Genomic DNA, 17,886 nt, shown 5'->3' on the forward strand with positions numbered 1-17,886 from the left:
GCGAGTGAGACGACTCCTCCCCGAGAGCTGTGGGACACGCGATTTCAAACAGACCTGTTTTGATTGCGTTCTCAAAGATTAATTTCGTATCCCAGCGCTGAGCGGCTCTCTCTCTTGTCCGTCTCAGACCAGGAGAGGGGTCCCGTACTGCGTAATATATCGACCCTGCCTGAGTATAAGGAATAGCGACAGACCGACCGACCGGCTATCTATCTAGTGCTCAAGTGCTCAGTGAAATGCAGCACGCAACGAAAAGAATTTAACAAAAACAACTGTCTCTGGCAGACAGGTTCGACACAGGCGCGGAATGGCACACGAAAAGAATTTTACAACAAAGCTCCCTCGCACGACACTGGGCACGGGACTGGCGCGCACTGGCACTAACAAAAGCGGAATTAGCCTGCTGCTGTTGCAAATCCGCAACTCTAGTGGTCCCGAAACGCGGCCCCGTGTCAGCGATCCGGGAATGAAGAAGGTGCCGCGCGCGGCCGGCTGCCATTGGCGACGAGTCTGCTGGCGCTGGCTGCGGCGCGCCTGCAGCAGGTTGCCATGGCGAGCGCCCACAACGAAGCGAGATCTGGCACCAGACGAGGGAGAGCCCGCGCCGGCGCCCAGCTTTGTGCTCCCACCGCTGGTCCTTCCGATGGTGTTGCCGGTTTTTGGCCCCATTGCGCTGCCAGTTAGTGTATTCCAGGTCCCCGTCCCCTTTTGATGCTTAGTGCGTCTTGGCTGTGAGAGCACCGGATACACTGATGATATCAATCTTCTAGAGACCCCCTTCTCCCTCTCTTTTGACGCATCTGTTCGTTGCACAATGTAGGGCATGCACATCCCGTTGGCGTCACGCGTGCTCCTAGGATACGACAGAGTGTGCCAAAAGCGTGTACGAGGAAAGCAGACGGACATAGCAAGGCGCACGAACTATGTCAGTGAACTAATATCAGAGGACAAAGCTAAAATGCCGCGCGCCCGGGCGCCGTCGGCCCTCTTGCTCTTCGCTGAGCTCGCACGTCGCAGCGCGCGGCCCCCCGGCCCCCCGCGGCAAGCGCCCGGCCGCCGCCGCTGCTTGCGGCTTGCGGGCCACGCACCGGCACGCCCCTTGCCCTTGGCTCAGCATTTGCGGAAATCGGGCGATGTGTGAGTGTGTGCGAGATGCCCGCAGCGCCGCACACTACACCTCGGTGTTGACCACTTCCCGGGCGCGGTTTGCTGCTGCTGGGCGCGATGATCACAATGCTGATCGCGGGCAACCGCCAAAGGGGAAAAAAGCTGCGACACAAAAGAGGGACTCCCGCCTCTGCTCCAATTTCGATATACGCTTTGCGACCCTCTCAACGCGGCGGCGGTGGGGCGTATCGCGGGGGCGGCGGCCATGCAAGGCGTGGAGGAAGTGGCAGCGGGTAGCCACCGAACGGATGGTATGACGGCGGCGGGTGCGGCGAGTTGTAGAAAGGCGCCGCAGGGGGAGGGGGCCCATGCGGGACCGCACCGCCCATGGGCGCGTAGGCTGTAGCGGGCGGCGGCGGAGCGAGTAGCGGCAGCCGCGGGGGGACGTGCCGCAAGTGCTGCGCGGAGGGCGGAGGGCCCGGGGGTGGCTGCGGGCCAGCCCACGCTGGCGGGCAGCCCGGAGGCGGCCCGCCTGCTGTCAGCCGGGGAGGCGCCGGCTGGGCGGCGACAGCACGCCCCCTGCGGCCGCCTTTGCCATCACGCCCACCCTTGCCGCCGCCCTTGCCGCCGGCCGCTCGGCCCTTGCCACCGCCACGGCCTCCCCCCGCCGGCGCGCTAGCGCCAGCGGCTGACCCCGCTGCCGCCGCCTGCGCCAGCTTGCGCTTCCGCCTGTACTCCGCCTCCGCCTCGTCGTCCGAGAAGTCCTGCTCGTCGAGCTGGCACTCGTCGTCATCGGCGCCGCTCGCGTCGGTCCCCTTGCCTTGCTTGATTGCGGACGGGGCGAGGAAGGACGAGTGCGCCGGTGCGACAAAGACCTCGTCGCCAACAGAGAGGCGGAGACGGTCGGTGTCTCCGACACGCACCGAGTAGAGGGGCGCCGAGACGGGTCCAAAGATCTCCGCCACTCGCCCAAGCACCTGGACCGCCTCCGCGCCCGAGGAGGGAGGAAGGCAGAGCAGCGACGCCTCGGCGAGCGGCGGCAGCCCGGGGAGTGCCTTCAGCACTGCCATGTCATCGAGCAGGGAGACCACAGCCGCCGCCCGCTCGAGCTGCTCCCCCACAGGCAGCGAGGCGGGCGCCTCCGGTGCCGGCTGCTCATGCCTTGTTTTCTCGCCGGCCTCCGCAGACTGAGCGGCGCCGCCACGCACGCTCTCCTCCTCGTCGTCCTCGTCATCGCGCATCGCGTCCACTTGACCCGGCTCGGCGGGGCACGCCCGAGCACTCTTTGCGGCGGGCTCAAGCACGTCCTCGCTGTCGCTGCTCTCCCCATCGCTGCTGCTCACCAGCTCTGCCGCAGGCATCCGGGCGGCCTCAGCCGCGCCGAGAGAGCTGCTGCTTGGCGCCGGAAGCTCATCGAGCGCGAACGTTGCGCCGGCTGCCAGTGCTGCTTCCGCGTCCAGGATTGCCTCGGCCTCACTTGCGCCGCACTCTGCCAACCCGTCACTACCCTCGCTGTCCCCGCTATCCGCGCTGCCTTCCTCACTCTCAGCAACGCTCTCGCTGTCATCCTCGCTGTCATATTCTGCATCGACGAGGCTAATCATGGGCGTGCGTATGAACGAGGGCAACGCATCGAAAAGAATTTAAACAAAACAACTCTGTCTCACAGCAGACAGGCTCGACACAGGTGCGAACTGGCGCGTGCTAGTACTATCACCGGCACACCACCGGAGCCGCATCGAAAAGAAAGAGCACGAACGCATACTAGTATGACTCTTGGCGGCAAATGATTGGAGTGAGGTGAGAAATGTGGTCCTTGCGCGAGGAGAGCTCGATAAACTCGAGGGGCCAAAATATGCCGAGAAAGAAAGAAAGAAAACAGACACCCCAAACGAGGTGTGACGGCGGAGTTGACGCCTCCGACGGTCGTAGCGGCGTGGCTGAGGGCGGCGGTGGAGGCGCCCGATAGCGCGGTGAGGATGGTCTCATGGGTCTAGCAAACCATAGACGACACCAAGAGAACGCGAGGTAAAACCCGACGGCTATGGATGGTAAAAGGCGGCGGTAAAACCCATCCACACGGGTTTCGGTGGGTTGGATGGGAGGTAGAATGTCTACCTACCGCACCCCCCCCAATGTCGCTGGGCGGGATCGGCCCGCAGAGGCGGCATTGATCAGTTCCCCCCATGCACCGCGCGAGCTCGCGCGTTGGAGGCGTGGTCGACGCTGCGCTTGAGCTTCTCCTTGGGGACCCATTTCGTCAAGAAATCGGCGGGCATGAGGTCGTCGGTGATCTTGACGACGCGGCACTCGCCGTCGGCCATGCGGCGCTGCAGCGTGTGGTAGCGGCGCAGGAAGTGGCGCGAGCGCGAGGCGGATTTGGCGTTGTTGGCGACGAGGACGTTTGCCTTGTTGTCCGAGAGGATGACGGTCGGTCCGGTCGGCGGGGCGCCGAGGGCGACGAGGACCTCGCGGGCGTATGCGACGAGCTCGCCCGCTTTGGCGCTGGCGATGGCCTCGCTCTCGTGTGAGGAGTCGACGACGAGGCCGATCTTCTTGACGCTGTGCATGACGGCAGCGCCAAAGCAGGTGAGCAGCATGCCATAGAGGTCGAGGTCGCCGTTCCAGGTGGCGTCGGCGGCGGCGACGAGCTCGGTGGGCGCGTGCGAGTCGAGCCCGGCGATGTGCGCGCTCATGCGGCCCTGCAACTCGGCCTCCGCGTCTAGCCCGCCGTACGTGATGCCGTCGTGCTTGCGGTCGTAGGCGGTGCAGAGCGCGGCGCGCGCTACCTCGTAGGCCTCGGGCGGCGGCGCCGACATGACGCACGAGAGGCGGTGGAGGACGAGGGAGAGTCGCGGCTGCACGCGCTCGACGAATTTGAGGTGGCCGATGATGCTCTGTGTGCGCACTTGCTGGGGCGACAGCTTGCCGTCGCGGTCGGCGAGCTTGAGCGAGTCGGCGGCGTCGGCGAGGCGCTTGCCGCTGAGGACGGTCGGACGCTCGCCGCGGAGGAGCTCGGGCATGTGCTCGCGTGCGGCCTCGATGATCTTCTGCGGCATGGACAGCGTGAGGGTGCGCCGCTCGCGGTCGCGCTCGAGCTTGAAGCCGGCGAAGGAGGTGGGCGAGTAGTCGACCTTGACCTCGTCGTTGAAAGCGGCCTTCAGCGCGGCGATGGTGGCGTCGGTGATGGTGGTGCCGTTCACCTCGGAGATGAGGAAGTCGTCGACGATCGTGATCATGCGGGCCTCTCCGTGCTCCCCATGGAACGAGAACATCGCGGGGACACCCGGGCACGGCACCCACCCTAGGCCTTTGATGGTGTCATTGAACGTGCACTCCCACTCGTAGCCAGCGCACTCCTCGCCCCAGAGAGGTGAACAGAGCTCGATGCACAGCTCGGTCCCGTCCTCGTCGGTCATGGGTAGCGTGGACGGGAGCGCCATGTAGCCGACGGGCCCCTGTCGCTTGCCCTTGACATAGGCGTTCCCGACGTCTCCCTTGGTCAGGTGGGCATCGACGGCGGCGGCGTGTCCGACGAACAGCTTGGCGGTCAAGTCGTCGACAACGGTAGAGGTAGCCGGGACGCCCGACGGTGGTAGGCCGGCGCGGGCGCGTTGGACCTTGGCGAAGCCGCCGTCGGCGGAGTGCCGTGACTTGAACGGGTCGTGTTGGTCGAGGCCTCCGGTCGCCTGGTCGATCTTGATCTTGCGCGCTGTGACGCAGCGCTGGATCGGCACGCCCGCGGCCGCGGGGACGGTGACGGGCACGAGGCGGTTGCCGGGGACACGGAGGATGCAGTCGAGGGCCTTGCGGTCGGCGGCCTCCCATTGCGTCCGCTCGGGCGATTCGCGCAGCTCCTTCTTGTTGGCGGGTACGCGGAAGATCTGCTTCACGCCGAGCGGCGTGACGACGTCGACGAGGCGCTGCGTCGCCTTGAGGCACTCGGCTGGCATTGGGGCGCCGGCAGCATGGCGGGAGAGGGCGCGGAGGCACTCGGCTGAGGCGGGGCTGCCGGCGGCCTTGTGGAGACAGGTGCGGCTGGCGTCGAGGCGCTCGGCGGACGCGCACTCGAAGGGCGCGGCGCCGTCGCCGAGGATGGCGTACAGCGCAGCGTTGTAGGCGTCGACGTGCGTGCCGCTGGTGGTGCACTCGAGGGCCGCCTCGGCGACGCTGGCGGCGCGCTGGAGGCGGGCCTGGTAGCGCGTCGCAGGCATGCTCGGCGGCGGCGACGGCGTGCTGGGGGCGGGCGAAGTTGGCGGCAACACCCGCCACTTTCGACGTCGGCGCCGTACATGTCCTCGAGGTAGCTCCCGGAGATGATTGACCGGTTGATGTTGTCGGAAAACACGGCGCCGCGGAGGTCGATGGCGTGGCCGGTGCTGGCGGTGAGCCGCGCGCTGATGGTCTGGGACGTGTTGACGCTGGCGGCGGAACCGACACCGGCGATGTCAAAAGCTTGCTGCCGAATGTCGTATGGTTGCGCGAGGACGTCGGCAAGGCATAGAGCTTCCTCGGTGGCATGCGGAGCGTGCTTTATCATGTTCACGTTGGATCCGTTGTCGAGCTGGCACCTGAGCCTCGCTGGTTCGGTGGGCGCTCGCGGGGTGCCCCGTCTCGTGTGCCCTGCGCCGGTCTCGGCGGCGTTGACGGAGGCGGCGAGGGCGCCGGCGGCGAAGAATACACGGTGCTGCTGACGGATGACGGTGGTCGCGGCGAAGCCGGTGGCGGCTATTTTGTCGAGGGAGCAGAGGCTTGCGACGACAATGACGGCGAGGGCTGCCCGACCGAGGAAGCGGGCGCAGCGGCCGGCGTTGTGGTAGAGGGCTGGAGCTGCATCGACGGCGGCGATAACCAACCCCTCTCTCCCGATGGCGGCGAGGCTGGCAGCGCTGCGTGCAGCGTCGCCGGCGGCTTCGACAGCGTGGCACGCGGCGGCGACAGAGTTGAGGTAAGCGCGGCCGAGGCGAGCACGGCCTGCACTGTCGGCGAGTTCAAGAGCACCGACGACGGCGACGGCGGCGCACGCGAACGCGGCTCCGCGGGCGGCGAGGGCGAGCAGGAGTAGGAACGCAGCGCCGGCGGCGTATGCGAGCGCACGCTCGTGGAGCCCGCGGATCTCGGCGCGGAGCTCGGTGATGGCAGCGGCCTGCTCGGTGGTGAGGGCATCGAGCTCGCCGAGCTCGCGGTTGGCTGCGGCGAGGCCTTCAAAGGCGCCATTCTTTGCGGCCTTGGCAGCGAGGGAGGCGGCGCGTGCGTCCTTCTCTGCAGCTAGGGCGGCGCTGGCAGCGGCGTTGGCGGCGTCGGCGGCGTCGGCGGCCTCGGCGCTGGTGTGCGCAATGTCGCCTCGCAGCGCGGCGAGCTGGCTGGTGTAGGCCTCGAGCCCGTCGTCGTGGGCGTTCGCAGCAGAGTCGCCGGCGGGGGTGGCCTCGGCGCTGGCGGTCTCGAGGGCGCCGATGCAGCCGTCGTCGCCGAAGACGGCGTCGTCGGGGACAGCGGCGCGGAGGTCGGGGGCGGGCGCCTCGGCGGCGTTGGCCTCTCCCTTGCCGATGTCCTCCTCGCCGTTGTACTGCTTGTTGGCGATGATGAAGGGGACGATGTCGGTCTTGACGAGCTTCGTCTTGAGCTCGTTAACCTCGGCCGCCGAAAGCGCCTTGAATGACTTGCGGCTGGCAGAGGTGGCGCCGGAGACGCTGGCGCAGTTGAGGAGCGTCCGTAGTTCATCGACGGTGACATTGGCAGGGGCGGAGCCGGCGGCATGTGGGGGCGCGGCGCCGGCACCAGGCGTAGGCGCTGGAGGCGGTGCTGGCGCGGGCGGCGGCTGTGGCGCTGCTGGTGGCATCCAGGCCTGAGACGGGTACGTGCCTGCGCCTCCGCAGAGGGGCGGGATGGCGCCGTATGCACCGGCGGGTTGCGGGTAGCAGTAGGCCTGCTGCTCCCACTGGGCAGGGTGGATGGAGCCTCCTGGCTGAGCCATGCCCTGCATGAAGGGGGGCAATGCCGGGTCCATTATGCACTGCTGCGGCATGCCGTACTGTTGCTGCGGCGAATACATAGCGGGCTGCGAGCACAGCTGGCCGGCGCTGGCGCAGAAGGGCTGGCTGAAGAAGGGCTGTGGGGCTCCACACCCGCCATGCATATGCAGTTGCTGGGCCGGCGGGACCGGCTGCATCGGCATTGCGCATTGGCTGTGCGATGCCGCACCACATTGCGATGGTGATGCGTAGGAGCCGGCGGGCGGCACGTGCCCGACGGGTGGCTCGTGCCCAGTCGTCCCTGGTGGCGGGCCGGTGGGCAGTGGCGGCAGCTGCTGCGGTGGCGGCCGCAGCACTGGTGGCGGCGGCCGCATGGCAGGCGCTGAGCCTGCGGGCGGATTGGCGTGTTGGGCTGGCGCTGGACCGCGATCAGAGCTGATACCATGTGACGGCGGAGTTGACGCCTCCGACGGTCGTAGCGGCGTGGCTGAGGGCGGCGGTGGAGGCGCCCGATAGCGCGGTGAGGATGGTCTCATGGGTCTAGCAAACCATAGACGACACCAAGAGAACGCGAGGTAAAACCCGACGGCTATGGATGGTAAAAGGCGGCGGTAAAACCCATCCACACGGGTTTCGGTGGGTTGGATGGGAGGTAGAATGTCTACCTACCGCACGAGGGATAGATAGATAGGGGAGGAGGACAGGGTCCACACCTGCACGAGCAGGATTTTGGAAGGACGATCAGGGGCACAGGTGGGGCTCTCCTGCTCCTGACAAGGGACACGACAGGCTCGCAGCGCGGTGCACGGTGGAATCCCAACTCCACTGGCTGTCGTCTCATCTCAGTCTATCGACCTTCCTCCGGCTTCTCACCGGCTGTCTCTCACTACCACTGGCACACTGACACAGGGGTGGCAGGGGCGGCGGTAGGGGCAAACACTGAAAACGTAACTTGATCGGGGCGCGGTTTTTTTTGGACTAGACTGCTCGGGGGAGGTGGGCGAGTGATTGGGTAGCTTTGGGGCCACCGAAAATAATGAGAACCGCCCCCTATATCTCGCCAAATCTCGATTTTTCGCGGGAATGGGCGCTTCTCAGCCCCGCGCGAGCTACAGTGACTCCCCAGGGCTTGTCCCGTGGCCCAAAGTGGTACCCCGAGCTCCGCCACGAGCGTGGGCAATCAGGAGACACCCACAGTCACGGCGGGCGAGGAGTTGGGTGACGGCCAACTGTCGATTACGGCGCCTCTGGAGCCTCCTGTATCGTCGGTTCGGCTCGAAGATCGTGCCGCATCCGCATGTAAACCACCTCCGCGCCCCCGCTGGCACATGTCCGCATTGCCCGAGCCTGGGAGAAGTTCCCAGTGCCCGGAGGCTGCACAGGTCCGCGAAACGCTGGCGCTGCAGCTCCCGGCGCGCACCCCAGATTCGCGAGGAAAACAGCCGAAAACGGGTCGCGCCGCGATCGACCCTCAGCGAGCCCAGGCGAGCCTGGTAATCCCACCCGGTGGTAAGCGCACGTCCTCCGCGTAATCTAGCGCGCTGTGCAGCCCGCCAGTGCATGGCGTCGACCTGGGCCGCGACTGGTCGATCTCGCCGCGATCTCGCCATCCAATTCTCGGTCAGGTGTAGTGGATCACCTTAAAATCCTGGATTAATTCCTGAGCCCACCTGGCCCCACCAGACGGGTAGCACGAGGCGCCCGGGCCACTTTTTAGCGCCTCCCGAGCCTCCCGGCGCCTCCTGTGGCCTCCTGAACCCTCTCCCCCGCAGCCTCTCTCGGCGACGTGGGGAGCGGCTGCCGTTCACGGCTCGCACCGGCTCTTCCAGCGGCTCCACGCTTGCCGCCTGTGACGCCCGCGCCACGCACTGCCACGCGGCCGCTCGAGAGAGCGGTCGACGCCCATACTGCTGGGCGTGGCGCTCTATCGGTCGACGCTTCGGCGTCGCTGCTTGGTTGGGGACCCGTGCCTCGACGCGGCGGCGCGGCCGAGTACGGCTCGGTGGCACAGCGCGTCGCCACGGATAAGATGCGGCCACAAGCGGCTGGGGAAGCTCCAAGAATGTTTCGTTCTACTTGCAGGAGAGGTCCAAGCAATTCTGGTGACTGCATGGCTCTTCGCGTCGAGGGATGCGTCCAAGATCGGATTGGCTTTTTTGAAAGCGCCGTGTCTTGCGGCATATTCCGGGTCATCGATCCACGTGATGTGACAAACTAGCCGCTAGTAATGAATATGGGAATGTCATCTAGTTCAGGCAACCCGAGCGACAACTTCACGCGCTTGGCGTGTGTGTCGTGTGTGCCTGCTGCTCAAGCGGATCATATATCCTATCCCCTCCGTTTTGTGGTAACGCGGATATGAGCATATACACAACACACATACCACGGTCCGTCTGCATCCTCGGCCATCTACCGCCGTGCCGCATCACCCTATGTCGCCGCGCGGCGGCCGCCGACGCGTCGGCGCTCGCCTGCAGCTCGGTGTACGAAGGCGCCGCCTCGGGCTCCTCCCGCGTGCGGTGCAGCGCCGAGAGCACCTTCAGGAGCGAGGCGACGGGCACCGCCGCGGCGATGTGCCGGTGTAGCGTGTGGGAGCCGTTGGCCGGGTTGTACGACGGGCCCGAGATGCCCTTGGACTTGGCGAGGCAGTTCTTCAGATAGTTCGAGAGCGCGGTCTGCCCGACGTCGTGGTCGATGACCTCGAGCTGCACCAGCGTGCGCGTGGTGTGGGCGAGCGGCTCCGCCGCCCGAGCGGCGGCTTGACTGAGCAAGGACGGGACGAGGCCCTTGGCGAGAGCCAAGTTACGCCACTGCGGATCGTCGGTCGGAGGCTGCCATCGCTCGCGCAACTGCGCACAACACGCACACACGGCTCAGGCAGCAAGGCCGAGATAGAGCCGAGATATAGCCGAGATACAGCCGAGATATAGCCGAGGTGTAGCAGCCGCGGCGGCGGCTCAGGGGGCGGTGGGAGAGCAGGGCGGGCGCCTGCTCGTAGCGGCTCGACTGCAGCAGCACGACGTTCATCCACTGGTCGACGAGCGTCGGGACGGCGACCCACGAGCCGTCCGCGCCGCGGCCATGTAGCAGCACGAGCAGCGCCCATGCGTGCACCTCCGCCTCGCTGGGCAACGCCTTGCCCGAGGCGCACAAGATCGAGTTCCTGCGGCGCGCGCGCGGCAAGAGCTCGCCAAGGCGGGGCGAGCGCGGCCACGGCGAGGGCGGGCACGCACCGCTTCGATTCGGGCGCCCCGCGCTGCAGCGCCGCGCGCCGCTCAAGCTCGGCCTGCACGTTATGGAGGATCTACTGGAGCTCCTCGGTCGTGACATCTGCGGCACACACGCGCAAACCTGAGACCCCCACGGGCCCGGCGGCGGCGCGGCGAGCGGGGCGCGCGCAGGGGCACACACGGGCGTCGCAAACGCGCGGGCGCAGCGCGCCTGGAGCACCAGGAAGGGTGCCACCGCCGGCGCCGTGCTCCGCGTGATCACCTGCACGCACAGGCATCGCAGATCGTCAATGTCCCGCTGTGTCCCGAGCTTGGGGCTCGCGCTCCGGCGCCACGGGCTCGACGCGAGGACTCTGGAGAGAATGTCAGAGTGAGAGTGGATGAGGTTGGAGTGGAGGCGGCAATCGCCGTGCGGGCGCGCCGGGGGCTGCAGACTCCTCCAAAGCAGCGGGACGGGGCGCGCGCGCGACCGCGGGCCGGATTTTGCGGGGGAACTCGGGGGGAGGGCGCCCCGGACACGCCCTGCACGCGGCGCGGGCTGGCGCTCACCAGGAGCGGCAGCATTTGCGGTTTTCGACTGTGGTTTTTCTTTGGACGCCATCATTCTTTTCCCTTTCAGCGGCCTCACTTGTCGCATTTGCGAGGAAAGCAAGCGCGAGCGCTGCGGCGCCGGAGTCTTTCGGTCACCATTCTGGACCATCTTAATATTTTTCAATGATTTTTGCAGGGTCTGAAAGCTGAGACTCAGCTCTTCACGCTCGGTATGAAAGCAAGGTCCGTCCGGGGGGTCCCATTTTTCAGTATTTCCCCCTAGCGGCGGCATGAGTCTCCAAAATATGCCGAGAGGAGGGCGGAGTTGCGCAGAGAGGCGAGAGAAGCAGCGAGCGAGAGCAAGGGTGAAGGGATCGGCAGACGGCAGCGGCGTCTGCCGTCTCAGAACGAGGCCGAGGAGAGCGATGAGTCAGAGGATGAAGCAGCAGGAGAGAGAACGAGGACGAGAGTGGGACGACCAACGAGGTGGCATGAAGGTCGCTGCGAGAATTGGCGAGAAACTGCGAACAGAGATAGGAAGAGGTAGACGCCCGAGGGTGGGCGAAGGCTAGCACCGCACTCCTCTCCTTAAAATCCCTGTGTGGTGGCGGCGTGCCGTCCTCCCATCCCTCCCTTGGGTTGTGTGTTTTCTTTCTTTTTGGGGGGCACGGGACTGGCGCGCACTGGCACTAACACAGGTACGGAGGTTACGGAGAAGAATTTAAACAAAACAACTCTCTCTTACAGCAGACAGGCTCGACACAGGTGCGGACTGGCGCGTGCTAGCACTATCACAGGCACACCACCGGAAAAGAAAGAAAGGAAACAGACAACCCAAGAGAGGGATGGGAGGACGGCACGCCGCCACCACACAGGGGTTTTAAGGAGAGGAGTGCGGTGCTAGCCGTCGCCCAGCCACCCTTGGGCGTCCGCCTCTTCCTAGGAATCCTATCTCTCTTTCGCAGTCGAAAAAAGAAAGAATTTTGTAACCTCCCTCGCACGACACTGGGCACGGGACTGGCGCGCACTGTGCCTCAGCTTTGGCACTAACACAGGTACGGAGGTACGGAAAAGAAAAGAAAGAAAACAGACAACCCAAGGGAGGGATGGGAGGACGGCAGGGATTTTAAGGAGAGGAGTGTGACTACGCGCCGGCGCTCGGCGCACCCAAGTCCAATCTGGAGTTGATCGTTGCTTCCCTTTCGCGAGGCGGTGCGGACTGCCGGAGGCCTCGGTCTCTCCCCTCTGCCCGTGCGACTTTCGCTAACTCCCTCGAGCGTAGATCGTCTCTCTTCGGCGCGCTCGAGCACGTTTGGCACCAAGAGGCTTTGATTCTTACGACCCTCACCCGCCAAGGCAGGTGTGCACTCTGCTAGTACTTGTGTACTCACACCACTACACTGTGGGGTGTGCCCGAGCATGATGTATGTGCGCGTCTGTGTGTGTGTGGGACAGACGTTGTTGTCCTATGCGCGGGGCTTCCCGCGGGGACCGAAGACGTAACAGCAGCAGCAGCAGCAGCAGTGTGATGCGCTAGCCGTCGCCCACCCTTGGGCGTCCGCCTCTTCCTATCTCTTCGCATTCCCTCGCCGATTCTCGCTGCAACCTTCATGCCACCTCGCGGTCTTCCCACTCTCGTCGTTCTCTCTCTTGCTTGTCGCTTCTTCCTCTGTCGCTTCGCTCTCCTCTGCCTCGACGATCGTGCGACTCTCAGGAAGGTCGGCGGAGAATTCCTTTTTGAAGATCTTCAACACTTCGAGAGAATCCCACTTCTGTTTTTTTCTTTCTTGCGCGAACTGGCACCACAAATGGCACAGCAGGAGAAAAACAGCGCACCTCCAGAATCTGTTTTTAGGGATTTTGACCCTTTCTCGAGCACTACTGTTCTGAGGGGAGATTTTTTGTGTGTGTTGTTGTTTTGTTGATATTTTTGAAAACCAACAAGAAATCACGCCTCTCACAGTGAGATTTGTGCTCGGCAGCTTGTTCAGCCCTCAGCCGAAGCTGGGGCCGGTGGTCCGGTAGCCGAGAGAGCCCGCGTCGATGAGTTCGACGCGGTCGGGAGGCCTTTGCGGAGAGACCAGCGAGGTGACGATCGCTGTACTTCATGGTGTCATCGAGGGGTCCCGTACCATGCGGAACTGACCCTATCCAGTGCTCAAGTGCTCAAGTGTCATCAAAGTGACCGGCTGACAAGCCAGAGGTCGATACTCTGGACGACCCCATAGGATGCCACGAATGCCTGGAGGAGAGGGAGGCGAGGCCAGAGGCAGACTCAGCTGCTCTTGGGTGATCTCGCTTTGGTGGCTGAAGGACCGCTGATCCTGTCACATTCGCGTTCCGAGTCGTGGGGGTAGAAGATTGCGGGGGGGCATCGAGTCAACACTTCCTTGTAGTACAGCGGACCGCCAGGCTCGCCGGCAGCATCCGCAGGGAGGCAGCATATCAGGCACCGGTCTTCTGGAGAGCTCAACAGCTGCAGCCGCGATGGCAGAGTCGGCCGCGGCCAAATCGCGGTAGGCTCATGCCTTCGCGGAGCGACGCGGGTCGCGCGGCGCGCGCGCGTGTGCGAAACGCGACAACAGACACCAGAGGCCAGAGGCCCAATCCCAAGACGCCTGAGCGCTGAACAACTGAACGACCGTCGCCGCAACCGCCCGCCGCAGCAGCAGGCCCGGAGGCCCACATGGCGGTCATCAAACTGATAAGGACTCTGTTATGACTTATGTGTGTCTGAGAGATTTTTAGAAGGCAACAAGCATTTTACAATAAAGCTCCCTCGCACGACACTAGGCACGGGACTGGCGCGCACTGGCACTGACACAGGCACACAAGAATTTAAACAAGCAACTCACACACACAAGAAATCAGCTCGACTCTTTTAAAGGGTCTTTTGTGGATCTGTGATCTGTGTGAGGGTCGGCCCGCAGGCAAATTTTGTATACCGCAGGCGGTGCCCGGTGCCGAGCGCAGGCAGTGCCCACAGGTTGGACCTTAAGAAAAGGTAGATCCCTGGGGGCGAGGCTTGGGGCGAGGGTGGTGGAGAGGGCTGTCTGTGACTGTGTCGGTGCTTTAAACCCCGTAACCCCCCGCCCCGCCGCCCGGGGCCGGGGGGCGGGCCGGATCCGTTCTGTTCTATGTTTAGCTTTAGGGATTTCGAGCTCTGCTTTCTGTGTCTTTGTGCGCCCGAGCCTGACTGTTCTTCGCCTTCCTATCACTCAATCGCGGTCTCGCCGGGGCGGCCCGTTGTCACGCCGCCTCGGGCTTGCCCTCTGCGCCGTCCCCCTCGATGAACAGCAGCGGGAAACAGCCGACGAGGCAGCCGATGATGATGCCGACTGCGCCCGCGCTGGCGGTGGTGAGGCGGGCCGCTCGCATCTGCTGCTGCGCGGGACTGAGGCGTGGGTTGGGCAGGACGGGGCGGAGGACGGTGTCCACGGTGCTGCCGCTCAGCTGGCCTATAGAGGAGCGCGGCCGCGCAGAGGTGCTGACCCGCTCGTGGGGACGGAGGGCACGCACACAGGCAGGTAGGAGGCAGGCAGGCAGGCAGGCGGGCAGCAGGAGGCGGCGCGCTGCTGCCTGTGGTGTCGGCGACAACGTTGCCGAGCGCGGCACACGCCAGGCCCGAGAGGCCGAGCTTCGCGCCGAGGCTCGACTCGATCGCATCGCCCGCCACGAGCATGATTGAGTTGTCCAAAAACCCAAACACAAAGCACGGCAGAGCGGACAGCAGCCCGAGCTTGCCGAGCTGTGCCCAGCTTGGCGGCCCGCTCCCGTGGCCAGACATCTGAGTCAGGAGGGTCGGTCCGCGGCGGCGCCACCACAGGGCAAACTCCTCCGCGTCAATGCTGCCGTCGCGGTCCGAGTCGGCCTCCATCGCGAGCGACCTTGCGTCGATGGGGCTCTCCGCCTCGAGACGCCGGCCAATGCTCTCGCTCAGCAGCTTGAACGAAGCGGCCGGCAGGGCCTTCACCAATGCGTCTGCATCGCTGGGATTTCGAATCGAAGACGCGTCGCTGAGCCCTCGACTTGCCGCGGCCGCGCGGCATAAGTGTTTGCACGCTGGGCGTGCGCGTGCCAGCGAGGGCAGCATGTAGGAAGGCAGGATACCACGGTCGGGTCGCTCCCGATAGAATTCTAATAATATGCGGGTATCTTCAAACACCCCCCCCCTCGCACCTAGCCGCCCCCATTCTCGCAAGACGTGTGAGCATGAGGGGGGGGGGGGGGGTACCCCCCTACAGGTGCCCCTGCCCAGGCCTCTGACCGAGAGGGGGGTACACCTCGCGGGAGCCAAGACTGCTCGACCGACAGGGGGGTGCCTGCCCAAGACCCAGGTAAAACCCGGGTATACCCGAGAAAGTCCAGGTTTACCCGAAAAATAACGCGTCCACATGCCGCGCACGCCCTACTCCCAGGGCCCCTGCGCCAACTGCGGCGCGCACCGCCTGCTCAAGTACGCGCACCGCACCATTGTGTGCTCGCTACAAGTGCCAAAAGGCAGCATCGGCGCAGCGCCAGGCGCGGCTGGCAGGCGGCGGTGCGGACGACGCAGTCGTGCCAACATTCTGCTACAAGATCGAGGCGGTGCTCGGCATGCGCTTGTGCGACCCCGATCGGAAAGAAGCGGCGCAACAAGCTGACTGCTGCCGACAACACTATTTGCTACCTCACGCGCGGTGAGTTTGGAGAGGATGAACACGACTCGGGTTTCACCGACACACGCTGGGTGGAGCTCGAGGAGCTGTACGAGAACTGCGGCAAGTCAAGGCTGAACAGCGCTCTCAAGAAGCACCGGAAGACAGAGCAGGAGGCTGCGGATAAAGCAATCGCTGAGTTAGAGGAGGGAGATGACGAGGCGTAGTTGGACGAATAGCAGCGAGTTGGGAATGTAGCACTTCATCGGAGTGTGGTGCGGAACGCACGAACGTGGAGGCGTGCGTAGCGGCACTGCAGCCTCAGATGGAGCGGAGTCTTCCGTCCTCCTCGTCGCCGCGTCTTCAGGGCACCACAACACCGTGCAGCGCCGGCCAACTAGTGACGCGTCATATTTGAGGGACCCGTTCTCCACGGCAGCTGCTTGAGCATCCCCTCCCGCGCCCATGGCCTGATGCGGTGCCTCCCACTGTGCCGCTTTCTTTTCTTCTGAGAGTAGTGCTTCTTGAACAGTGAGCGTAAGGGCGGCCGCGGCGGTGTAGGGGCGGCGGCGAGCTCCCGGTTGCAAATACTCGCCTCACGGTCCAAGATGGCGGCTCGCGCCCCCAACCGTGCACCAGCGTGCCTCTCTAGTCCCGCCTGCCACCCAGATACCGAGGGTGGGGCGCACTCTTCGACTTGGGCTATTATCTGCCACACCGGGAGGGCGGCCGCGGCGGTCGGTGGCACAGGCGACAAGTCTTCAAGGCACACAAGGGCACGACCGATATTTTGCTTGCAAAAATGCAACATTTTCTTTTCGCGGGGCTCCGCCCCCCACCCCGCCGGGGCTCCGCCCCCCCGGACCCTAGCTGACCGAGGGGAGGGGTCAGCTCCGCAAGCTGGCGAGGGGGCGGCGGGGCGGAACCGAGGGGGGGGTAAGCTACCGGAGGGGGGGTCAGCTGCCGCTGGCTCGGGACCGCTGAGCGACAGGGGGGTGTAGGTACCCCCCCCACCTCCACCTGGTCAGACCGTCGACCAAGAGGGGGGTCCCCAGGTGCGTGGGGGGGGGTGCTTGAAGATGACGCGCATATAACACCCTACCGGGTAGCGTGCCGGCCCTCAGCGGAGCTGGGAATAGGACCGCCGCAAGCGGCGCGGCGTGGAGCGGTTGCGCATCCCTCCGGGGCCCCCTCTGCGCCGGGGAGGCGTTGTTGGAGGCTAGGACGCAAGCGTCCGTCGCCCTTTTTCAAACTCGGGGCCCACTCCGCTACACGGTCCGACCCGAATTTGGAGGGCCTAAAAGTTTAAGGTGTTGCTGCGCAAAAGGGGTCGGACACAGGGCGCAGCTCATGCTAAGAGCCAGAAGGGGAGCTAGAGAGAACGACTACCCTGTCCCGTTATTGCGTGCACCAACACCACAAAAGCTCCTCTCTCTCCTGTCCTCACTCAGGGGGGTCACAACTACCGAGTCCCTCGACTAGCTGCCACGTTGCCGACCGAGAGCGGATCTCCTCCTGCTCCGCAAGGAGGGTGGCCAAGGCTAAAGTCTTGCCGGAGCCGCCGGGCGCGTTGACGACTTGGAGAAGGTCGCCCTTGCACTTGTACTTGTAGAGATGCTCGAGGGGGTGCTTTGTGGGGCGGTGCGCAGCCAGGCCAGCAGTGAGGGGAGGCGCACCCTCACTCTCCTCGGTTGCAGAGCTCGTCGGAGGCTGCGTCACGACGGGAGGGTCGCGACAGCAGTCCTCGGGCGAGCCGACGCGCATGTCCAACCAGCGCTGGGACTCGTTGTGACGGCAGACGCCGGCTGCCTCTCCCACCTTTTTTCCTTCTTTGCCCGGTGCATGGGCTCGATCCGATTCCGCAGCGTGTCGTCCCCAGCGGCGGTGCTGCGCGGGAGGCGGCCGCGGGCACGCTGGGCTCGATCTCAGCGGCTTTCCCCTCAGTTGCTCCGAAAGCACGGATCTGGCGGACGTTCTTGGCTTCAATTTTACGAATCTTGTCAACACGATCGAATGTCTGGACCAGCTGAAGGCTTGCGTCCGTCCACGGCGGACGTCACATGGTTTCTCTGCACGGTATTCGGATTTTGCTATTTGTTCGTGTGGGATTCTTTTTCGAGGTCAACCCGTCATGCGGCAGGTGGCTTGCTTTGGCTCGCTGCCACCGCGGTGGGTCACCAAGAGCTTCTCCGCGTGCGGCGTCATCACCACGCGACGCGCTCGCCACGCCTCACCCGGGCAAAAGGAACGACCGCGCGCCGCCGCCGCCCGCCTCGCCTTGCCTTGCCCCTGCGCCTGCGCCTGCGCCTGCGCCTCGCCTTGCAGCCGCGCACGCGCACACGCTCACGCCGCTCGCGTTCGCTACCGCGAAGAAACCCTCCACCCGAGTTTCGAGCCGGGAGCCAAAAG

General features: G+C 64.9%; 3 protein-coding genes across 3 annotated transcripts; all 3 read right to left on the reverse strand.

Annotated features, from left to right (window-relative positions):
- Positions 1 to 1,228: 1,228 nt before the first annotated feature.
- EMIHUDRAFT_194871 (hypothetical protein) lies at positions 1,229 to 7,282 on the reverse strand (the record flags this gene model as incomplete). The annotated part of the gene is made up of 7 exons (XM_005794509.1): positions 1,229 to 1,328; positions 1,891 to 2,689; positions 4,106 to 5,300; positions 5,387 to 5,617; positions 5,870 to 6,334; positions 6,701 to 6,797; positions 6,966 to 7,282. 7 exons carry the CDS (start codon positions 7,280 to 7,282, stop codon positions 1,229 to 1,231), a joined length of 3,204 nt encoding a protein of 1,067 aa, XP_005794566.1.
- A 2,023-nt stretch (positions 7,283 to 9,305) lies between these two features.
- On the reverse strand, positions 9,306 to 10,892 carry EMIHUDRAFT_431956 (hypothetical protein). Its single transcript, XM_005794510.1, has 5 exons — positions 10,521 to 10,892; positions 10,313 to 10,409; positions 10,068 to 10,242; positions 9,432 to 9,928; positions 9,306 to 9,402 (listed from the first exon to the last, which is right to left on the reverse strand). The coding sequence occupies exons 3-5, from the start codon at positions 10,104 to 10,106 to the stop codon at positions 9,399 to 9,401; spliced, it is 540 nt and encodes a 179-aa protein (XP_005794567.1). The 5' UTR covers positions 10,107 to 10,242; positions 10,313 to 10,409; positions 10,521 to 10,892; the 3' UTR covers positions 9,306 to 9,398.
- A 3,227-nt stretch (positions 10,893 to 14,119) lies between these two features.
- Positions 14,120 to 14,573, reverse strand: EMIHUDRAFT_45750 (hypothetical protein; the record flags this gene model as incomplete). The annotated part of the gene is made up of 2 exons (XM_005794511.1): positions 14,120 to 14,234; positions 14,362 to 14,573. Coding segments are annotated over 2 exons (327 nt in total), but the record flags the coding sequence as incomplete, so codon positions are not given.
- Between the last annotated feature and the right edge of the window lie 3,313 nt (positions 14,574 to 17,886).

Source organism: Emiliania huxleyi (genome assembly GCF_000372725.1).
Source record: "Emiliania huxleyi CCMP1516 unplaced genomic scaffold EMIHUscaffold_1, whole genome shotgun sequence".
Taxonomy (NCBI): Eukaryota; Haptophyta; order Isochrysidales; family Noelaerhabdaceae; genus Emiliania; species Emiliania huxleyi.

Coding starts and splice junctions, on each gene's coding strand:
- EMIHUDRAFT_431956 (XM_005794510.1), bottom strand. CDS start 10,106: ATGAACGTCGTGCTGCTGCAGTCGAGCCGCTACGAGCAG. Junction 9,929..10,067: donor AGTCGAGCCGCTACGAGCAG/GCGCCCGCCCTG, acceptor TGTTGTGCGCAG/TTGCGCGAGCGATGGCAGCC.